We start from the raw sequence: 17,550 nt of genomic DNA on the forward strand, positions 1-17,550 counted from the left end.
CCCTGTAGTAGCTGAATACCAAGGCCATTAAAACAATATACGTCCATTTTCTTTGCTCTGATTCCTTGCTTTTCAAACTCCTTAAATTTGACTTCTCAGAGAATCCATTCATCAGCCGGTGACAGTATTGATTGAAGTCAACTTGGCAGTATATTTTTCATAATAAGTTAATTGGAATTCCAGTTTATACTTCAGCCTCTTGTGAGTTTGTTGACTTACGTCAGTATCTTGAGCCTAATCATTGTGTATATAATCCTGTCTCTGCAGCTGCAAAGCCGAGGATCAGATCCCTGAGCGTGGTTAAATAACAAAAAGTGTCCAGCTGCATTGTTAGAGCACATCCCTTTATCACTCTTTGTCACATTTTATCACTCTAACAAAACAAACAAAAATGAACAGTGTATCTTCTGAGTGCGTATAGTTGAAATTTTAATATTTTTTATTTAGTGACTAAGGAATAAAATAGTAGATATAGGTTGACTAACAACTTAAATTTTTTTTTTAAATTGTGGTGTAACATACAGTAAAATGTATCATGTACACTAATCTAGAGTGAATTAAAAAAATTTTGAGTTGCATGTAAGCAGTGATAAGAGAAAAGGCTTCTGTCTAGAACCGTTATTCTTTAGGTACCGTTGGCCATGTTTAATATTATGCAATAAACTAATCTGTTCCATGAAATTATAAAGTCATTAGATATTTTTATAGTATTTGTAAAATGTTGATGTTATTATTGTACTTTAAAAGTACTTATTTGTAAAGCGCTTCTTTATATATCTAAAATTTAATTTAAGATTCCAGGGGTTAGATATCTAGCAAAATAAATTACATTTAGTCTGTGACTTTTGCAGTCATTATTATAATAACATGCAGAGTTGTCTCAACAGTGTGAAGCACCCAACAACAATGTATATCAAAGTTTCTTGGGTGAGGAAGCTCTTTAGTTACTCTCTGTAGGAGAGGGACTATTAATTTCACTGTATAGTTTTATGTTATCCTTGAGTAGAATCATTTCTCTTTGTAATTATGTCACTTCGTAACGCACAGAGTGGTGGGAAGTATCATTATTCCTTTCATTATCAGACATTAAGCTCCTTGCCCTGTTTTAACAGACATTAAGCTATTAATATTAAACCCTTGAATTAAGATCTCTCTATATATTTTATATTGTCTTTTTTTTTTTTTGTCATTCCACAGGCAGTAGGTTACAGTTGTATGCCCAATAATAAAGATGAAGATGGGCTAGTGGTTTTAGTTTTCAACAAAAAAGAAGCAGATATTCGAGGCCAGCAACAACAGTTGGTAGAATCATTGCATAAAGTTTTGGGAGGAAACCAGACCCTTACTGTAAATGTAGAGGGGATTAAAACGTTGCCAGATGATCAGTAAGTATACTGATATTATTTATTATATATAAATATTAAATATTTACTTTTGCAAACATTGGTCCTTGGAGAATGATCAGTGTTTTTGTTGCTGAAGCCCAGATTAAATCTCAGCAGATGTTATATTGCTGAGCTAGTGATTATTCCGTATTTATAGAAACATTTATTTAAAAGCTTTTTTTTTTTTGTCTTAATTTTAGATTTCTTAGCTTAGACGTCAGTAATTTCTTAGATTTTCTATTCAGGAACGGGAGGAAACATTTATCATAATTGTGTGCAAATGAAGGGACACAAAGTTGTTATTGGAAAGTTTTAGGAGCCGGATCAGTTGATTACTATTCATGTTCATCCCTTGACCTGTGTATAATTTTCAGTCTTAGTGGTAAGGCGTTATCTTAGGATACTCAGCAGTAGAAGAATTGTTCTTAATGAGGTGTAATAACTGAAATCAAATTTTACTTGGCCTTAATTGCAGTGAAGCAATTCAAAAGTTTTAACAGAATCTCCAAGATAATCGTTGATTCTGGAAAAAATTAACAATAAGTCACATTTAAAGAGAACTTTGCAGTTAAGCTAGCTGTTTTACGAATATTAGATTATTTGCCTATTTCATTTTAACTGTATCATTTAAGTTGATTTATAAGTGAACATAACATTAAGTATATGTTTCTTATCCAAGATTTAAGGAAAAAGCATTTTAATTTCCTTTACCTAAAACAGCCGTTTCTGAAATTCAGCTTCATGCTGTTCGAAAATCACATTCTGTGTTGATATTTGTGGCTGTGAGTTAAATGCTTGATATTTTGTAATTCGGATATTTTTCCCCTAGGACAGAAGTTGTCATTTACGTTGTTGAACGTTCTCCAAATGGTACCTCAAGAAGAGTCCCAGCTACAACGCTGTATGCCCATTTTGAACAAGCCAATATAAAAACACAATTGCAGCAACTTGGTGTAACCCTTTCTATGACTAGAACAGAACTTTCTCCTGCACAGATCAAACAGCTTTTACAGAATCCTCCTGCTGGTATGTTTCTAGGGTCATGGAATTGAGAAAATTAAAGATTTATAAATCTCCACCCATTTTGGGAGGTGTTGATTGGTTACCAGTGTTAATAAAACCACTGTCAGCTTATCATGTCAGCTTATTTGGGGCATAGTTCTGGATATTTTTATTGTATTCATTCATTTAGTTTTTATTATATAACTAATATGGTTGTTAGAAATTTTGGAAAGTGATGAACTAAAGAAAAATCTGGCTACCCAAAGGTAATCACTCTTAATATTTTGATTTTTTTTTCTAGTTTATCTCTTGTTTTAACTATTTAGGTAAAACTTGAATGTGTTCTCATTGTAAAAGATTCTGGATGGCGTAAGTAGATTGTGTGACAGATCTCCTCTCTTCCTTTGATACTATCAGTAATTTATTGTGTTCTATCTGAGAGTTTATCAGTTCTTTATCTGACATTTTAAATACAAGCGTATATGCATGTGTTATGGTTGTTTGCCATCGAGTTGATTCCAATTCAGTGACCTTATAGGACAGAGCAGAACTGCCCCACAGGGTTTCCTAGACTGTAATCTTTAGAGGAGCAGATTGACAAGTCTTTTCTCCCGGAGCTGCTGGTGTGTTCGAACCACTGACCTTTTGTTTGGCAGCCGAACACTTTAACCATTGTGCCACCAGCGTTCCTTATGTATACATGTAGGTCCTTTAAAAGATGACTCTGCAGTGTACATTTACTGCAACTTGCCTTTTCACTTAACAGTAATTCTTAGTATTTTCCATGTCACTACATGAAGGTAAGTCTTAAAAAAAAATATTACATCGTCATAGTAGTAATATTCCATGGATGTACTTATTTTATCTAACCACTAGGTTGTTTGCAGCTTTTCACTATTACAATATATGATGTTAACATCCTTATAAATATATCTTAGAACACATGGGCACATATTTCTTTAGTATAAAACCAAAATCCAAACTCATTGCTGTCTAGTCAACTCCCACTCATGGTGACCCTGAAGGACAGAGTGAAAGTGCCTCTAGGGCTTCCAAGGAGCTGCTGGTGGATTTGAACTGCTGACCCTTTGGTTAACAGCCAAGGTCTTAACCACCATGCCACTAGGTATTGTTAGACACTGCCTAATTACTCTACATCGAAAGTTCCACAGTTGCATTCATACCAGCAATGTATGCGAGAACTCGTTTTACTGCATTTTTGGCAACAGTGGAGATTATCAGTGTTTAATTTTTGCCACTCTTAGGACAAGAAATTAATACTAATTTTAATTTCCATTTTTCTGATTACTAGTAAAGTTAGCATATCTTTATGTTGATTAGCCATGTTTGTATATTTTTGTGACTTACCTATTCATACCCTTTGTCCATTTTTTCTGTTAAAGTTTTTATCTTTTCCATATTAATTTATTTAAAAAAAAACCAAACCCATTGCCATTGAGTCGATTCTGACTCATAGCAGCCGTGTAGGACAGACTGCCCTGTAGGGCTTCCAAGGAGCCGCTGGTGGATTCCAACTACCGACCTTTTGGTTAGCAGCCGTAGCTCTTAACCGCTGTGCCATAGAGCTCTTTTTATATTCTGGAGGTTAATCTATTCTGTAGGTTGTAGATATTTCCTTTCAGTCTGCACTTTTTTTTAGCTTTCTTAATCTTATGAAATTTTTATTTTTACCTTTTTCAGAATGTCATATAGTTGGAATCATACAGTATGTAGCTTTTTCAGAATAGCTTAATATTTATTCTTGTAGTGTTCGTATTTGACAGTCATTTTTTGTTACGGTTTCTGGGTTTTTTTTTGTCTTGCTTTAGAAAGCCCTTTTTCGTACAAATACAAATATGGAAAGTAATTTAATTTATAAAACATATTTCTTCTTTATGATAGGAGTCGATCCTATTATATGGGAACAAGCCAAGGTGGATAACCCTGATTCTGAAAAGTGAGTATATCTTGATCTTATAGCAATTCAATATGAAAACTAGGAAAGCAAACAAACGCAAGTTATTCATTATTAGTCTTAGATTTGAGGTGAGTTTCTTTCTTTTTAGAAAATGTTGACTGCAGGGAGACCACATATTCTGAAAACATTGCCAGAAATGAATCTGAGTATCAGTCCCTTAAGTGCGTTTGCATTTAACAATGCAGTTTTTTTACTGGGCTCTACATCTATAGAATGGAAAGGTTGAATAAAATCTCTGTCTTGTGACATTACTGATTTCATGATCATAGATTTGCCTTAGAATCTTAGAAATTTAATGTAAAATTACACAAATGTTATTATTTATGAAAATCTTAACTTCTTGTATTTTGTAATAATAGGTTTAAGATCTGAAAATTAACCACTTGCATTTCTTCAGATTAATTCCTGTACCAATGGTGGGTTTCAAAGAACTTCTGCGAAGACTGAAGGTTCAAGATCAGATGACTAAGCAGCATCAGACCAGACTAGATGTAAGCATTTAGCTTTTCATTCTCTGGGCCTGGCAGTAGTAAAAGAAGTAGACATTTGATTCTTTTTACCATGTGTGCTATTCTTTCTAATGGCGAAACAATACAGTGTACACTGCAAATTAGAAATTATAGTTTTGTACAGCTACCTTCTTTTTGGCAAAGCCCCTCAAATCATATAAATCTGATCTGACATATTCTAATAGTGAATTTATGGTTTAAAATTGTTGGTGTAGCAAATTAATTAGATTGTCATTTCCAGTTCCAACAATAGAATGCATGTGTTGTTTCCTTTGTTAAACACTTTTATTTATGGAGCCTATGAAAATGAAAGTGAGCCTGGGTAATGCAGGCAGTTTGAGATCAGCCAGGTTGGTGGTGTGAACACATAAAGTGGCTCCACAGAAGAAAGACCTGGCAAATTGTTTCATAAATAGTACAGCCAAGAACACTCTACAGAGAAGTTCTACTCTGTAACACATGGGGTTGCCATGAGTCAGAAACAATTTGAAGGCAGTAGGGTTTTTGGTTTTTATGAAAATAAAGACTACAATTGTCATTCTTTATGTTGTCATAATTATTCCTACTCACTGGAAATTGATGAAGCAAATTTAAATTATTGCATGCTTAAGTCTACTTAATTTTTTGGTCATTTCATAAAGCAGAATTTTATTTTTAGGTATTTAAAGGTTCTTAAAAGTCACCTCTAAATTCTCTTATATGGAATTCCAGATGAGATATTGATTCAGATTCTGTTTGAGTAATGAAAAGCTTACTATTTTATGGAGCAATCCATTTCATTGTTGACCAGCTCTAATTTGATATAAATTATCTTTTCTTCCATTGATCCGGTATCTGACTTACTATCATTTACACCCATTTTCTCTGATAAATTGTGGATAATCACTGTGCTTTCTATGATAAAAACAGCCCTGCATATATTTGAACATCATCATTATTCTTTCTTTTTAATATTATTCTTCTCTGTCTAATAATTCCTAGCACAGATCTCATGTGACGTGATTTCCGGATCCTTCATTATCTTAGGCTGGACATGTTAAATTTATCAGCATCACTTTTTTTTTTTTTTTAATTTTCATTGAGCTTCAAGTGAACATTTACCAATCAAGTCAGACTGTCACATATAAGTTTATATACACCTTACTCCATACTCCCACTTGCTCTCCCCCTAATGAGTCAGCCCTTGCAGTCTCTCCTTTCGTGACAATTTTGCCAGCTTCCAACTTTCTCTGTCCTCCCATCCCCCCTCCAGACAGGAGATGCCAGTACAGTCTCAAGTGTCCACCTGATACAAGTAGCTCACTCTTCATCAGCATCTCTCTCCTACCCACTGTCCAGTCCCTTCCATGTCTGATGACTTGTCTTCGGGCATGGTTCCTGTCCTGTGCCAACAGAAGGTTTGGGGACCATGACCACCAGGATTCCTCTAGTCTCAGTCAGACCATTAAGTATGGTCTTTTTGTGAGAATTTGGGGTCTGCATCCCACTGATCTCCTGCTCCCTCAGGGGTTCTCTGTTGTGCTCCCTGTCAGGGCAGTCATTGGTTGTGGCCGGGCACCAACTAGTTCTTCTGGTCTCGGGATGATGTAAGTCTCTGGTTCCTGTGGCCCTTTCTGTCTCTTGGGCTCATAGTTATTGTGTGACCTTGGTGTTCTTCATTCTCCTTTGATCCAGGTGGGTTGAGACCAATTGATGCATCTTAGATGGCCTCTTGTTAGCATTTAAGACCCCAGATGCCACATTTCAAAGTGGGATGCAGAATGTTTTCATAATAGAATTATTTTGCCAATTGACTTAGAAGTCCCCTTAAACCATGGTCCCCAAACCCCTGTCCATGCTTCGCTGACCTTTGAAGCATTCGTTTTATCCCGGAACCTTCTTTGCTTTTGGTCCGGTCCAGTTGAGCTGACCTTCCATGTATTGAGTATTGTCCTTCCCTTCACCTAAAGCAGTTCTTATCTACTAACTAATCAGTAAAAAACCCTCTCCTTCCCTCCCTCCCCTTCTCATAACCACAAAAGTATGTGTTCTCAGTTTATGCTGTTTCTCAAGATCTTATAATAGTGGTCTTATACAATATTTGTCCTTTTGCCTCTGACTAATTTCGCTCAGCATAATGCCTTCCAGGTTCCTCCATGTCACTTTTTTTTTTTATAATAATTTATTGTTTTAGGTGAAAGTTTGCACAGCAAATTAGGTTTCACTTTAACAGTTTTTATACAGATTGTTTTCGTGCCATTGGTTACGATTTTTACAATGTGTCAGCGTTCTCATAATTTGCATTCTGTTGGTTCTGTTTCCCTTGATCTCGCTTCCCTTCCCCTCCTTGCCTTCTCACCTTTGCTTTTCAGTAACTGTTGACCATTTGGTCTCACACAGTTAATTGTTTAAGGGAGCATATTACTCACAGGTGTTATTGTTTTATTTTATATACCAATCTATTACTTGCCTGAAAGGTGACCTGCAGAAATAGCTTCAATTCCAAGTTCAAAGGGTATCTTATGGTGATAGTCTCAGGGGTTCCTGTAATCTGTATCAGTCCAGAAGGTCTGGCCTTTTTTAGAAATTTGAGTTTTGTTCTATATTTTTCTCCTATTCTATCCAGGATCTTCTATTGTGTCCCTGGTCAGAATGGTGGTTAGTGGTAGCTGGGCACCATCTAGTTCTTCTGGTCTCAGGTTAGAAGAGGTTGTGTTCCATGTGGGCTCCTAGTTCCATGGACTAGTTTCTTCTTTGAGCCTTTGAATTCTTAGTTATCTAGTGCTGCTATAACAAATACCACAAGTGGATGGCTGTAACAAACAGAAATCTACTCTCTCACGCTCTTAGAGGCTAGAAGTCTGAATTCAGGGCGCCAGCTCCAGGGGAAGGCTTTCTGTCTCTGTTGGCTCTGGACAAATGTCCTTGTCATCAATCTTCCCTTGGTCTAGGAGCTTCTCAGCACAGGGACCCCAGGTCCAAAGGACACGTTGTTCTACTGGCCCATGTTTCTTGGTGATATGAGGTCCCCCTGTCTCTGCTCACTTCTCTCTTTTATACCTCAAAAGAGATTGACTTAAAACACAACCTAATCTTGTGGATTGAGTCCTGCCTCATTAGCATAACTGCCTCATTAACATCATAGAGGTAGGATTTACAACACATAGAAAAATTACATGAGATGACAAAATGGTGGACAATCACACAGTACTGGGAATAATGGCCTATCCAAGTTGACACATATTCTGGGGGGACACAATTCAATCCATGACAGTTTCCTTCTCATTTGCTCCATATGAATAGAGGCCAATAGTTGTATCTTAGGTGGCTGCTCCCAAACTTTTAACACCTCAGATACTACTCACCAAACTAGGATGTAGAACATTATCTTCGTGAACTGTGTTATGCCAATTGACGAAGTTGTCCCCCAAGACTATGGTCCCAAGCCTTTTGACCCGGTAAACCAATCCTGCAAGTTGTTTGGATATGTCTAGGAAGCTTCCGTAACTGTGCCCCCATGTGGTTTGTTATATATGTGAATATATATATGCAGCACACACAAACGTGTATACATACGCCTGCAGATAGACACCTGTACATGCATGTACCTTTACTCACATATGCCTTCCTATACACACATATGTTTTGGTTGTTTTTACTGTTCAAAAATGTGTATGTTACAGCATTTACCAAGTTGTCCCTTTTTTCTCCTGTACTTCTTAGTGTGTTTATTTACCTTGGTCAGGTTGTGCTGACTTCACCCATATTTGGGATTGCCTTTCCCATCACCAAAAGTAATAAGCCTCTACTATCTAGAAAGTGATTCTCTCTGCCTCTCCCTTTTATTCCCGGTAACCATTAAAGAACTTTGTTTTCTGTGTGTGTTATGGGTTGAATTGCGTCACCTAAAATTATGTGTTGTAAATCTTAACCTCTATGCCTGTGGTTATAATCCCATTTGGAATGGGATGTCTTTGTTATGTTAAGGAGACAGGATTAGTGTAAGGTGTTTCTTGAGTCAATCTCTTTTACCATGTAAAAGATTAAACAAGCAAGCAAGAAGCAGAGAGGGAGGGGATTAGATAAGATGCTGTGCCACATGAAGATCACCGAGGAGCCAAGGAATATGGACCTTCCTCTAGAGCCAACAGAGAGAAAGCCTTCCTCTAGAATTGGCACCCTGAATTTGGACTTCTAGGCTGCTAAACAGAGAAAATAAATTTGTTAAAGCCACCCATTTGTGATACTTCTGTTATAGCAGCACTAGATAACTAAACCCTTTAAACCAAACTCATTGCCATTGAGCTGATTCTGACTCATAGCAACCCTGTAGGACAGAGTAGAACCACCCCATAAAGTTTCCAAGGAGTGCCTGGTGTGTTTGAACTGCTGACCTTTTGGTTAGCAGTGGTAGCACCTAACCACTACACCACCACGGTTTCCATGTGTATATCTATTCTTGACTTTTTATAATAGTGGGACCATACAGTAGTTGTCTTTTTGTGATTGGCTTATTTCATTCGGCAGAATGTCCTCCAGTTTCATCCATGTTATGTTTCACGGACTCATTATTCTTTATAGTTACATAGTTTATGTTGTATGTGTGTATTATCCATTCATCTGTTCATAGGCACTTGTCAGCATCACGGTACTATATAAATGGGGTACAACCAAATTTCTTCAATTGTGCTATTACTTCTCTTTATCCTAATACCATACTTCTGTTTCTGCAGGTTAAGATTTTATTATCTTCTTTAGTATACCGTTGATTGCTGGTGAACTTGTTTTTTGTGTGACTTGATCTAATTGGCATTTCAGTAGCCTTTTCTTTTGGTTATTTTTTCCTGTTTTCTCTGGAACATTCAATACTATTTATTGGTTTATTCATTCATCTGAAAATATTTAACTATTGTATGTAGGAAGGAACCCTGGTGGTATAGTGGTTAAAGTGCTCAGCTGTGAACCAAAGGGTTGATGGTCCGAACCCACCAGCTGCTCCTTGGAGATAGATGTGGCAGTCTGCTTTCATAAGGATTTACAGCCTTGGAAACCCTGTGGGCAGTTCTACTCTGTCCTGTAGGGTCGCTGTGAGAATTGACTGGATGGCTGTAGGTTTGGTTTATTTTCCTAAGTATGTTGTAAATACAGGGATGAATGAAACAGACTCTTTAGCTAATAGTCTAGTAGGAAAAACAATTGTGTAAAGAGATTAGTTAGAGTTCAGATAATTAATTATAGGTATTGGGTAAGTAAATACAAAACCTAAAGGAGGGATTGTGTCTGGGAAAGATTTCGAGGAGATGCTTAATAAGGATCTTGATGTTGACTCAGTAGTTTGGCCGATATGACGGTGGGAGGTGGGGAGGTTTTTATACATCATTTCTGGAAAATATCAGCAGTTACAAAGGTATATATGCATAAAAGAGTAGGGTGAGTTTTGGGAAGCTGCAAATACTTAGAATTGGAGAACAGGGAATGATGGGATAGAACAGGAGATAAAGTCAGTGAAATAGGCAGAAGCCAGATTATAGAAAGCCTCTTAGGCTTGCTAAAACATGCCTTTACTCTGTGACTCTTTTTTGTGGAGAAGAGTATTTAGAATACAAGATCTGGGTGCTTGGTGTGCTTCTTGCTACTGGGATGTCATTGCTGCTAGGCCCTCCCACTGGACCAAAGCTAGGAAACACACAAGTGTGCATCTATATTATTTCTAAATCTTCCTGTATACATTAAAAACCATGACTTCATAATCAATAGTTTGTTTTTCTTTAACTTTTATCTTTTTTTAACTTTTTATTTTGAAATAATTGTAAATTCATAGGAAGTTGCTACCTTAGTTACTAGTGCTGCTATAACAGAAATACCACACGTGGATGGCTTTAACAAACAGAAATTTATTCTCTTGCAGTGTTAGAGGCTCAAAGTCTGAATTCAGGGTGCCAGCTCTAGGAGAAAGCTTTTTCTCTCTATCGGTTCTGGGGGAGTGTCCAATAACGGTATGTTTTTGAAAGATGTATCCATGTTGCTTCTGATGGCTGAGTGGTAGTCCATCATTTGCATCTACCACGTTTTGTTATCCTTGTAAAGGGCATTTGCATTACATCAAACATCCTTACCACAAATAATTCTAGAATGAATTTTCTTATCTCTGTCCCCTTATGGACCCATGGGAGAGTTTTGCTGGGGTGTGTACTTTAGATTGGGATTGTTTGGTTAGAGGGCATGTTGTTGTTAGGTGCTGTCAAGTCGGCTCTGACGCGTAGTGACGTTATATATAAAGAACAAAATGTTTCCCAGTCTTGTACCATCCTCACAATAGTAGGTGTGTTTGAATCCATTATTGCAGCCACTGTGCCAGCCCATCTCATTGAGGGTCTTGCTCTTTTTCGCTGACTGTCTACTTTACCGAGCAGGGATTGGTCCCTCCCGATAATATGTCCAAAGTACGTGAGACAAAATCTTGCCACCGTTGCGTATAAGGAGCATTCTGCCTGTGCTTCCTCCAAGACAGATTTGTTTGTTCTTCTGGCAGTCCGTAGTATATTCTGTATTCTTCATCAATACCATAATTCAAAAGGTCTTCCTTTTTCATTGTCCAGTTTTCCCATGCATATGAGGCACTTGAAAACACCATGGCTTGGGTCAGTGACATCTTTGCTTTTTAACACTTTGCAGAGGTCTTTTATAGTATATTTGCCCAGTGCAATATGTCCTTTGATTTTTTGTCTGCTGCTTCCATGGGCATTGATTGTGGGTCCAAGTTAAATGCAATCTTTGACAACTTAAATGTTTTGTTTATCATGATGTCGTTGCATATTGGTCTAGTTTTGAGAATTTTTTTTCTTTGTGTTGAGGTGTAATCCATACTGAAGGCTATAGTCTTTGATCTGCATCAGTAAGTACTTCAAGTCCTCTTCACTTTCAAAAAGCAAGGTTATGTCATCTTGCATATGACAGGTTGTTAATGAGGCATATGCACACTCCAATTCACAGAGTCCTTCAAGATTGCTCTCTGGAATGGCTCTACCAATTTTTACTTGTCAGCAGTGCCTGACTGTTCCTGTTTTCCTATTATCTTTACCAACACTTAGTGTTGTCCAACTCTCTAATTTTTACCTTATTAATATAAAGAAGTACCTTGTTTATTTTGCTTAAATTTGTAAATGATTTTTCTGATTACTGATAAGATTGAGCATTTCTTCATGATACTTGTTAGACACTGGAATTTATCCTTTATTGCATCTCCTGCTCATAACTTTTCTGTAAGGCTTTTATTTTATAAAACATACATACAAAAAAATTTATTTTTTTTGATATGCAGTTCTATCAATTTTAACACATGTATACATTCATGACTACCACAGTCAGATACAGAGCAGTTCCATTACCCCAAAATTCCCTCACGCTGTCTCTATCCCTTTGTAGTCATACTCTCATCCTACTCCAATCCCTGTCAACCACTGATCTGTTCTCCCTCACTATTCTTTTGTCTTTTTGAGAATGTCATTTAAATAGAATTAAACCATTTGTAACCTTTTTGAAACTGGCTTCTTTCCCTCAACATAATGCCTTTGATATTCGTCAAAATTGTTTTGTGTATCCAGATTGAACCAAAAAAACCAAACCCTTTGCCCATTCAGTTGATTCAGACTTGTTGAGTATTCCATTGTATGGATTTACCACAGTTTTATCTGTTCACTCATTGATAGGCAGTAAGATTGTTTCCAGTTATTGGCATTATGAATAGAACTACTATAAACATTCTTGTACAGGTTTTTGTGTGAACATAGACTTTCAGTTCACTTGGGTAAATTTCTAGGAGTAGGACTGCTGGGTTATATGGTAAATATATGTTTAACTTTCTAAGAAACTGCCAAAATATTTTCTAGAGTGGCTGTTCTATTTTGAATTCCCACTGGCATTATATGAGAGTTACTTTTACTCTGCATCCTTGCCAGCCCTTGGTATTATCAATATTATTTTAGTCATTCTAATAGCTGTGTAGTACTAGCCTTCTTTGGTTTTAATTTGCATTTCTCTCATGGCCAATGAAGTTGAACATCTTTTCATGTGTATATTTGTCATCCATTTATCTTTGGTGAAGTGTCTGTTCAGTTCTTTTGCTCACTTTTTAATTGATTTTTTTTGTTTTCTTAGTGTTAGGTTTTAAGAGTTCTTTGTATATTCTGGAAACAAGTTCTTTGTCCATACCTACTTTTCAAATATTTCCTCCTACTCGGTAGCTTATCTTTCATTCTCTTAACAGTGGCTTTCTCAGAGCAAAAGTTTTAAGTTTTGATGAAGTCCAGTTTATCACTATTTTCTTTTATGGTGTCATGGCCAAGAATTCTTTGTATAACCTAAGGTCACAAAGATTTTATCCTGTTTTTCTTCTAGAAGTTTCATAGTTGTACATTTAAATTTAGTTCTATAATCCATTTTGAGTTACTTTTTATATGTGTTATGAGATTAGGTGAAGGTTCATTTTCTTTTATTGTTCCAACACCATTTATTGAGAAGACTGTCTTTACTCCATTGAATTGCCTTTGAACCTTTGTCAAAAATCAATATATGTTTTGTTACATATATATTTACCATAGTAAAAAAAAAAAATCGATTGGCCATATTCATGTGGGTCTATTTCTGGACTGCCTTCTGTTCCACTGATCTACATATCTATCCCTGCATTTATATTACCCCATCTATATTCCATTTCTTTGCTGAGATTTTGGGTTTAGTCCCCAGGTTCCTTTTTTTTAATTCCATTTCTTTGCTGAGATTTTGGGTTTAGTCCCCAGGTTCCATCTAGCTTTCGATGGTTGGTGATTTCAATATCCGTTCAAAGCCTTTGCAGTCTGTTCAGATCTGTACTATGTATGTACCACCCAGTGGCCAGTCTGAGACCTGGGCATTGGTCTATCGAGTAGTGCAGTGCTCAAAGTTTTGCTGTGCTGTTTAGGGTCAGACCTACCCATGAGCAGGTCCTGAGGCCACAGGTTCATAGTCAATTTTATGAGGTCACTTTCTAGAGCTCCTCCCTCTTTGCAGTCTCCCCAGTACCTTCCATTTCCTGGGCTTTCCTTGTTGGTTTTCTAACTAGAAGGCTGGGGGCTTTATTTACGCTGCTTTGCTGTATCTTGCTGTACATTTAATGTTATTGAGAAATCACCCTTCACCCTCAAAGTCTAAAACATACTATCCTACATTTATTTCTAATGTTTTAAAGCCCAGCCTTTCACATTTAGGTCTTTTGTTCTTAGTCTATTATATGTGATATCAGTCACTTTTCACCTTAGTCTGTTATATGTGATATCAGTCCAACTTTATTTTTCCCAATATCATTCATAAAAATTTTATATTTTTCCTACTGACTTATCAAAGCATTTGTATTGTATAACACTTTTCCATAAATGCATGGTCTGTTTCTAGACACGCTCTTATGTGTCATTGGCAGATTGGTCTGTTTTTATACCAGTTCCACATTGGTTTTTTGTTGTTGTTTTTTCTATTTACTCTGATGTCCTTGGTAACATATCTTAATATCTCGTAGAGTGACTCTCTAACCTTTCCTGTTATTTTCAAAGTTTTCTTAGCTCTTCGTGGATCTTTATTCTTCCACTGCAGTTTTAGAGTCCATTTGTCTAAATGCTTGAAGTATAGTTGAAATTCCATTAAATATATAATTTGTGGAGAATTGAATTTTAATTATGTTAAATCATTTCATCCATGAGCATGGTATACCTCTTCAATCATTTGAGTCTTTTGTCTTTTGAAATAGTTTAAAAATATTCTGTATAAAAATCCTGTGCATTCTTTCTTGGGTACATTTTTAGATTGTGTTTCTCAATACTGTGAATGGTAACATTTCTATTTTTAAATTATTCCTGATATAGGATGGCATTATAATTAATCTTGTGTTTGGAAGTCCTGCAGAATTTTCAAAACCAGGATAGGAAAGGGTATATAAAACAGGACCACCTAATTTTGTCACTTCAGCATGGCCTGGAGTGGGAAAGTTTCCTTAAAAGGTGATACAGAAACCAAAAGCAAAGAAGTTTCCTGAATAAACTGAATGCTTTGAAGGCCAGCATAGCAGGGTCAGCGGTTTGGGGACCATGGTTTCAGGGGACATCTAAGTCAATTGACATAATAAACTCTATTAAGAAAACATTCTGCATCCCACTTTGGAGAATGGCATCTGGGGTCTTAAATGCTAGCAAGCAGCCATCTAAGATGCATCAGTTGGTCTCAACCCACCTGGACCAAAGGAGAATGAAGAACACCAAGGACACAAGGTAATTACGAGCCCAAGATACAGAAGGGGCCACATGAACCAGAGACTACATCATCCTGAGACCGGAAGAACTAGATGGTGCCCGGCTACAACTGATGACTGCCCTGACAGGGAACACAACAGAGAACCCCTGAGGGAGCAGGAGAGCAGTGGAATGCAGATCCCAAATTCTCATAAGACCAGACTTAATGGTCTGACTGAGACTAGAAGGACCCCGGTGGTCATGGCCCCCAGACCTTCTGCTGCCCCAGAACAGAACCATTCCCAAAGCCAACTCTTCAGACATGGATTGGACTGGACAATGGGATGGAGAGGGATGCTGGTGAGGAGTGAGCTTCTTGGATCAGGTGGACACTTGAGACTATGTTGGCATCTCCTCCCTGGAGGGGAGGTGAGAGGGTAGAGGGGGTTAGAAGCTGGCCAAATGGACACGAATAGAGAGTTGGAGGGAGGTAGCAGGCTGTCTCACTGGAGGGAGAGCAGTTGGGAGTATGTAGCAAGGTGTATGTAAGTTTTTGTGTGAGAGACTGACTTGGTTTGTGAACTTTCACTTAAAGCGCAATAAAAATAAAAAAAAGGTGATATGGGCAGACAGACATGCTAAAATGCCTTGCACAATCTTTATCCCCTTTCTTACAGCATCTCCATATAAGCCAATGGCATAGAATGATTAATTATTATAGGGACAATTATGCAATCAATTCTGATTGGGACGCCTTAATGAAATGGTAGTGTTTTAACTGACCCTTTAATGTTCAGACTATAAGTGAGATTTCAGGCCAAGCAAAGAGCATAAGCAAGGATCCAGAGGCATAATAATGTATTGGGTTGTGTAATTAATATCCTTCCCTTCCCTCTTCACTTTGGTCATTCCTTCCAAGTATTTTATAGCAGTTAATGTTGAACCATACTTGTGGCAGTAGTTAGATTCAAGGCTAATTGTTAAGACCCCTCCTGGATATCATCTTACAGATTTTAATTTTTTTCCCTTCACAGCCTGATTGGTGCTCTATTCCATAATACATTTTTTCAAACTTCTTAATTATTTCTGAAATATATGCCTTATTTTTCTATACATTTGCCTTATCACTAAATTTCCTGGAGCTCTAAAGACATCTTTAATTGGTACTTTTCTAATTTTTGGATATATAAAAGGGGAAGAAATATAGAGAGAAGAGTTTATATTTTCAGATATATGAACTGTAGCATTACCTTACCTTAGAATTAGGTAAAAGGAGACATGGTGGCGCAAACAGTTAAGTGCTAGACTGCTAACTGAAAGGCTGGCAGTTCAGACTTACCCAGCAGCTCCACAGGAGAAAGACCTGGCGATCTGCTTCTGTAAATATATACAGCCAAGAAAGCCCTGTGGGGGCAGTTCTGCTCTGTCACATGGGGTTGCCATGAGTCAGGATCTACTCAATGGCACCTCACAACAACAGAGCTAGGAAAGGTTTATTTGTATATAGGTAATTTGTATATTGGCGTATGCGATAAATACTTATGATCTCTGTATTTGATTTACCTCAGAAAATTTTTTTTAACAGATCATATCAGAAGATATTAGTGAGTTACAGAAGAATCAAACTACAACTATGGCCAAAATTGCACAGTACAAAAGGAAACTCATGGATCTTTCCCACAGAACTTTACAGGTAATAATTTGGATTTTTTTCCTCAAAGTTTATTTTAAAAATTTTCAGATCTAGAGAGTTAACATTTTGCCACATTGTTTTTTCCTCTTTTTGCTATATCTTTTGAAAGTTAAGTTTCAAACATTGTTGACACCTCATAATTGAATATCTGATATCCAGTCCTTATTCAGATTTTCCCAGTTGTCTCAAATTGTCTTTTATAATTTTCTTGTTTTTTTTTCTAATAATCTAACCAAGGTTCATTGGGTTTTATGTTATTTAGTATTTTTAAAGCTAGAATAGTCCAGCCCCCCCATCCCCCCCTTTTTTTTAATGTCACTCACATTTTCAAGAGTCTAGGCCAGTTTTCTTACACAGTGTCGATTTGTCTGATTCTTTCTTCAAGGTGTCTTTTAAGTTTTTTCCTCCATACCCTGTAAGTGGGGAACATTTTTCCATAAACTAGAAATGAAGTTTACAGGTATGAAAGATTCAGATGAAACATTTTTGGCAGGAATACTTCACGAGTAGTAATATATATTTTATATTGCATCACATCAGAAGGCACATAATTTTAGGATATTCCACTATCAAGAGTGCTCAGTTTGATGACTTGATTAGAGCAATAATTGCCAGATCTCTTCTTTGTAAAGGTGTATTTTTCCCCTTGTAATTAGTAAGTAATCTGCAAGTATTCTCTTTGACCAGAAAGAGGAACAGTTGAAACAGGCTCCTAACAAAGTGGAGCTGCTGCAAAAGTCAGTTAATG

The 17,550-nt window shown here is 36.8% G+C and overlaps 1 protein-coding gene across 1 annotated transcript in view; it reads left to right on the plus strand.

Moving 5' to 3' along the window:
* NUP54 (nucleoporin 54) overlaps positions 1–17,550 on the plus strand; it is a 38,967-nt gene that overhangs the window by 11,893 nt on the left and 9,524 nt on the right. The window contains exons 5-9 of the mRNA XM_049885960.1: positions 1,198–1,385; positions 2,215–2,411; positions 4,290–4,344; positions 4,763–4,856; positions 16,695–16,802. Coding sequence (XP_049741917.1) covers positions 1,198–1,385; positions 2,215–2,411; positions 4,290–4,344; positions 4,763–4,856; positions 16,695–16,802 — 642 coding nt within the window. The remainder of the gene's footprint in view (positions 1–1,197; positions 1,386–2,214; positions 2,412–4,289; positions 4,345–4,762; positions 4,857–16,694; positions 16,803–17,550) is intronic.

This window comes from Elephas maximus, chromosome 5, assembly GCF_024166365.1.
Source record: "Elephas maximus indicus isolate mEleMax1 chromosome 5, mEleMax1 primary haplotype, whole genome shotgun sequence".
NCBI lineage: Eukaryota > Metazoa > Chordata > Mammalia > Proboscidea > Elephantidae > Elephas > Elephas maximus.